Below are 6,707 nucleotides of genomic sequence, written 5' to 3'. Positions count from 1 at the left end.
ATCTAGACAGACATCATTGCTCTTCAGCACTCTGGAGAGGGTCCATGACAGCAGATTTTCCCAGTGCAATTCATCTTTTCGTTTCCTGACTGCTGGTGTTAAGAGTGTTGATTGTGGATCTGAGCAAGCAGTAATTGCTAACAACCTCAGTCTTTTCTCCATCTAATATGATGCTGCCAATTGAGCCAGTGGTGAGAATCTTGGTCTTCTTGATGTTGAGCTTCAATCCATACTGAAGATTACCATCCTTGACCTTTTGCAGCAAGTGCTTCAGATCTTCAGTTTCAGCAAGCAAGGTTGTGTCATCTACATATTGTAGGTTGTTAATGAGTCTTTGTCTAATCTTGAAGCCACACTCTTCGTAAAGCCCTGCCTCTCGAATGATCTGATCTGCACACAGATTGAAACCCAATACATAAGTTCTTTTTAGTCATCCTTAGTCGTTTCTGTTGTTCATAGGGTCACTATGAGTTGCACTTGACTCAACGGCACATAACAATATTCATTTCCCAGGTTTTTTTTCTAGATGAGGTTATTGAAAAGAAAATGCATGAGTCAGGCTTTTCTTAGTCCTGAAGGTGATATTTTTGTTTTTAAGTACTCTCAAGTGTGGTATGTCGTTTCTGTGGGTGGAAGTGTTTGTATTTCTGTGTGTGTGCTTGTGTGGGAGTCAGGAGGATCTTCTGGGGAGGGCTGGGGAGAGGGAAGAGTGACTGGTTCAGCCTGTTAACTAGCACTGCATTTGCAGAGAAGGCTTTGGGGACTGTTTCTACCCTTTTTTAAGAGTAAGATAGAATTGAGGCTGTAACTGGTTGGCATAAAAGGCAGGTTGGGAAGTTCTAGCTAAAGTTGCAGCAGATTAAAAAAAAAGACTTATACCATTATTTAGCAAATTTAAAGGTACTAGATACTTTCATAGAAGGGCTTTTTAAAAAATATATGGATTTTATTATTGGAGTGAGGAATTTTTTTTTCACACTGATGAAATAAAGTGGGTCATATTTCAGATGACTGGAAATGCAGAAAAAGAAATTATGCTTCGGTATGTAGGTTTGGACAAATTCTGTCACTTTTAAATGCCTTTATTGAAATATTTTTTTCAACAGAGTCAAAAGGGAAATCAGCTGATTTTACTGATAGTGGATTGTAGAGAAGTTCATGATTTAGCAAATCTGTTTTTGTGAAGGAAAAAAAAAGCCACTTTCTTCTCATTAATAAGTGATAATCCAAGTATAAGGAATACATTTTCCCATAGAAATGATAAAAATTTTGGATAGATTCTCTGGGAAGCTTTTACAAGTCTACTTAATTTCTATTACCCCCTAAATATTATTTCTTTGAAAAAGTAAAGTCTGGCAAGCAACAGTAACAGCTTTTACGTGTCTTCCTTGTTCCTTCCCTTTGTTTGACTAGATGGGCTTGTTTTTCTTTCTAGTCAGGGTTGTATTCTTTCTCCATACCTATTTAATGTGTATGTTGAACAAATTATTCAAGAAGCCGGACTCTGAAGAAAAAATGTGGCATCAGAATTTGAGGAAGACTTATCAATAACCTTTATTATGCAGATGACACAACCTTGCTTGCTGAAAGTGAGGAGGACTTGAATGCTTGCTGCAGAAGGTTAAACATGGCAGCTTTCAATATGGATTGCAACTCAGTGTCAAGAAAACAAAAATTATCAACACTGGACCCATGGTAGATGGACATTATGATAGATGAAGAACAGATTAAAACAGCAACTTCATCTACTTGGATCTACAGTCAACACCCTTGTAATCCTGGTCAAGAAATCAGGACACTTATTGCACTGGAAAAGCCTGCAGCCAGGGACCTCTCCACATGATTGAGGAGCAGTGATATCACTTTAAGGACTAAGCTGCACCTGATTCAGGCCATAGTCTTTTCAGTCCCTTGCTATGATCTGAGATCTGGACAGAAAATACGGATGACAGAAAAAGAATTGATGCCTTTGAAATGTGATTTTGGAGAAGAGTACTGAATATCCTGTAGACTACCAAAGGAACAAACAAACTTATCTTAGAGAGGATGTAGTCAGAGTGATTCTTGAAGGCAAAGATGACAAAAATTCATCTCTTGGGCATGTTGCTAGGAGAAGCTGTTCTTTAGAGAAGGGGTATCGTGCTTGGAAAGGTGGAGGGACAGCAAGGGAGAGGAAGACCCTCACCCAAGTGGATTGATGCAATGACTGCAGCAATGGGTTTACTACGTGTGTGAGAGATTATGAGGATGGTACAGGGTAGGACAGGGTTCAGATCTGTTGCTCATGCGGGCACCTAACAATAATAACAGCAGGACCACAGGAATAGGAGGGATTCCATTCTATAGGGAACCACCCCACTAACCCAAAAGCAGTGCAAAAAAAGTACCAAGAAGTAGTTTGCATGCACCAGTGACTTGCAGGAGAGAGATGAGCATCTGTGTGCTGTTTACAGCCTGAGAAACCCACTGGAGGGTCAGCTGTGAGTTGATTATAACTTGATGGCAGTGAGTTTTTATTACTGGGAAGGGATTCCTGACCATAGTAGTGCGGTGATTGAGATCGATCCCTGTGTAGGCATCCATGACTATTGGTCAGCCCTTCCCTTCCAGAAGCATTATATTTACAGTGGCTTTGCCTCAATATCAGGTTTCAAAACACAAAGAGTTGTCTAGATATTTATGACTATGCTAATTATTAACTCTAGAGGTTCCTAACATGTATAGTTTCTTAGAAAAACATGAGAGTTGGTTTCCTAGCTTCTCAACAGATTCCTAAGAAAAATGTTTTTCCATGACTGACTTCTTTGGTCTGTTTTTTAGATTGTGAAGTGTGAGTAAATATTAAGAGAAAATATTTTCATAAAGCATGACTGCTAGGACACAGTATAAATTCTGTTCTACACACCATCAAATGTTGCCACCAAGTGTCATCATTGGCATTGACATTTGAATTTCAAACTGCTTGCTACATTTACCCACTTAAGTTGATTCATTACACTTTCTTTTGTTGTAAAGTGTTAGTGTGTCAGTTGAAAACATTATGTCTGAAGAAGTCATGCCTTTCAAAAAATGTTGTCAAGCTAACCTGTGGAAATTTAAAACAGCAGAATGAAGCATTGCCCGGTCCTGACCTTCTTTATAATGTTTTATATGCTTGAGCTCATTGTTGGGCCTATTGGGCTAGTTATTTGTTCTAATTAAGGGGTTTCCTTATTTTGACTGAACCCCTTTCTTTACTAAACATTATCCTTTTGTAGTCATTGGTCTTTCCTGATGAATGACCACAGTAGGCAATGATGGAGGGTGTCTACATCCTCACTTCTACGGAATATTCCAGATTTTGTTCCATCTAAGAATGGTCAAAAAATGCTTGCTGTTAAGTGTAATATCTTATCAGCTACAGCTGCGAACTGCAGCTATCAATGGTCGTCTATTTGATTGTTTTTGTTTATTAATAATTATATTTGTTTTATTAATATAATTGATGTTTTTGTTTGGCTCAGTAAATGAAAAATTAAGAATTGGTGGATGTTAACATTTCTAACAACAACAACAAAAATGAATTTTATGAGACTTTCCTAGGGCAGTTTATCAAAGTGGCACAGATCTGAGGCATAAGTCATTGATAATTCGTAAAACACTGTATTTATTGCTAAGTGTAAAATGAATTTTCATTTGAATGGTGCTTTTGAATTACCAGCAAGGCAGAGTTCAGATAATTTGTTGTCACTTACAGGTTATGTTTCAACTTTATTGCATGTAATTACAAACTTTTATCATTCTCATTGTCTTTTTATCTTTTTTTTTTCCTTTTCCCCCCTTTTCCAGTCCTTCCTCCAGTTCTGGTTCCAAGACACAGCGAGTATAATCCTCAGCACAGCCTCTTAGCTCAGTTCCGTAACTTAGGACAGAATGAGCCTCACATGCCACTCAATGCCACTTTCCCGGATTCTTTCCAGCAACCCAACAGCCATCCTTTTCCTCACTCTCCCACCAGCAGTTACCCAAACTCTCCAGGAAGCAGCAGTAGCACCTACCCTCACTCTCCCACCAGCTCGGACCCAGGAAGCCCTTTTCAGATGCCAGGTAGGTTGGGATGTTCAGTGATGGGCTGTGGTAGGATGTACAACGATGGGCTGTGGTTAGGTTAGACCCAATGATCTGTGACAAAGGAGTGGGGCCATCTGACATACTCATGATGTGATCGCTGGTGAAAGAAGACCTTGTAGCCCAGTACCCGCATTTCTTGTTTTTCTTGTCAGGCACAGGTGCTTGAATAAGCTATGTCTTTTTCTTGATTTTGAAGCAGCTGCATCCTGCGAGTAAGATAAAGGTTGTAGTCTTTGCTCTTAATAAAAAAAGAGAAAAATACACAACCTTGATCAACATAATTTTCATGCATAGAAACCCAGCTGGAAGTGCAACCTCAAGAATTTTATTTCCCCAGGGATCTCACCCCTTTGCTTAATTAAATTCATTTAAGTGGTGAAGTCATCCCAAGAATCATATACTTTAACATCAAAGGAATTGCAGCAGAAGTGCTGGAAACCATCTGCTTATTTAATTTTGCAAAGACAAAAACAATTACCTTTTTTAAGCTTTAACTTATAGTGTACTGTTTATAAAAATAAATAATTAGAGCATTATAATTTTTCAAGTTATAGGTCAATAAGCAAGCATCTTGAAAAAAATAGTAATAATAATTAGTGTCAAATTCCTTGTTAGTAGACCTGAAGAAGGGAACTCTAAACAAGGATAGTCATCTCTGTTTGCATTTCAAGAAGGGAAAATAATTGAGCTTGCATATCATTTGGACCACTTGAAATGTTTTTAAGTAAAATTTTAATTCAGTGCCAATGCTGGTATGTTTTGAAAACCTGAAAAGTGATCCAGGCTGGCTTGATAATGCTTGCTTGAATGCACTGATTGCTTTCTTTCATCTTGAAGATTTTTACTTTGCATTGTTTTATTTGGGGTTGTGTTTTGTTTTGTTTTTTTCTTTTAGTGCAGAGTTGTTTAGGATAAAACCGGGACTTAATTTGCCTTAAAATTAAGCTACTATCCTATGATAGCGCCAAGTTAGTCCTCTCTCTCCCACAAACATTGGATTTGATGAGTAGGTTGGTAGCGAGGAGATTGTTACCAGTAGTTATCAAGTCCATCTCAGTGGTGCTGATACTGTAGGTTGCCTATGAAATATCTACCAGCGGTTTCCAGTTCATTGGATATGGTCTCAGAGTAGTCTTTTTACCTTCATTCTTCACTAAAAGCAAGGATTCTGAAGCTTCATCTGACATACTTTGGACATGTTGCAAGGAGGGACCAGTCTTTGGAGAGGGATGTCATGCTTGGGAGGGTAGAGGGAGAGTGCAGGAGAGGAAAACCCTGGATGAGATGGATTGATTCAGTGACTGGGGTAATGGCAGTAGATGTATCAGAGACAATAAGATTGACACAGGATAGAACAGGGTTTAGGGCTGTTGTACGTAGGGTCGTTATGGGTCTCAGGTGACTCCATGGCACACAACAACAAAGGTAAATTAGCATTACAGCTGAAGGGAAGAAGCTGATAGCAAAGAGTCTGGAGAAAGAGTGGGAAAAAGCATGCTATAAGTCTCTAGCCCAGTAGGAATGCTTTGAGTCATTGCTTTTTAGCAGGGCCTTTGTTAGCAGCTAGCTGGTAGGAGTTACTGAGTTGTGATTTGATTGCAAGTCAGACGTGGAGATAATAGGGAAAAAACCTGAAGGAGTAGTTTTAGCTATTTGTATTTGAAGTACTACCACCCTGATTACCTGTGATTCCCTGCAATGAAAATGTGTTGCCAAACTTCTATACATGCTAGATTGGCTCTTGATTGGCAGTTGGCTGTGTGCTCTCTAGAAGAAGGAACACCTAAATTCTGAAATAGAACATACCTATGATAAACAGATTTGCTCCCTTGTAATTCTGTGAGGAGGGCTTCTCAAACTAGTGATTATTTAAGTGGATGGTGAATCCTACAATATTACTTGATGTCCTGGGAGCTTAACAGTATAACTCTGTCAACTGTAATAAAACTCAGTTGCTAGATTCCTAAGAGCCATGTTTGACAATGTCACCATCCTAGATAGGCAGATGGCATCTGGAACTGGTGTATAGTACTTATCTTCCTACTGAATTTTTCACTAAAGATTATGCAAACTAGTTCTTTTCAGATATTGTATGTCATTTCCAGTGTCTGACCAGAAAAACTAAACTCATTGCTGTTGAGTTGATTTTTTTACTTAAGAGATCCAAGTTGAACTTCCCCGTAGGGTTTCCAAGGCTTGAATGTCTTTACAGAAGCCAAGTGCAACATCTTTCTCATGGAATGGCCAGGGGGAACTATCAACTTTTTAGTTATCAGTCAAGCCCTTAATCACTGCTCTACCAAGACTCCTTTCATAGAGAGGTTGAAATGATACCTTGATTGATCCCCTAAGAATTTTAGGGCAGATGATGTTTGAATATGTATATTTATAAGAATGAAGAGATAAATTTCTTTTTAAACTTTGTAGCTGATACGCCCCCACCTGCTTACCTGCCTCCTGAAGACCCCATGACCCAGGATGGCTCACAGCCAATGGACACAACTATGATGGCGCCCTCACTGCCCTCAGAAATCAACAGAGGAGGTAAAAGGAACTAACATTTACTCCCTTTCCAGAGGCTCACATTTACCTTTCCA

The 6,707-nt window shown here is 39.0% G+C and overlaps 1 protein-coding gene across 1 annotated transcript in view; it reads left to right on the top strand.

Annotated features, from left to right (window-relative positions):
• The window catches only part of SMAD1 (SMAD family member 1), a 99,458-nt gene that overhangs the window by 62,157 nt on the left and 30,594 nt on the right, over nt 1-6,707 (top strand). Inside the window, exons 3-4 of the mRNA XM_006887006.1 lie at nt 3,829-4,086; nt 6,538-6,654. Of these exons, the coding sequence (XP_006887068.1) occupies nt 3,829-4,086; nt 6,538-6,654 (375 nt within the window). The remainder of the gene's footprint in view (nt 1-3,828; nt 4,087-6,537; nt 6,655-6,707) is intronic.

Source organism: Elephantulus edwardii, unplaced genomic scaffold, assembly GCF_000299155.1.
Source record: "Elephantulus edwardii isolate Elephantulus edwardi_28Jun2011 unplaced genomic scaffold, EleEdw1.0 scaffold00053, whole genome shotgun sequence".
Lineage (NCBI taxonomy): Eukaryota > Metazoa > Chordata > Mammalia > Macroscelidea > Macroscelididae > Elephantulus > Elephantulus edwardii.
Note: the sequence above shows the minus strand (reverse complement) of the source record. Positions and strands in the feature narration are given on the sequence as shown.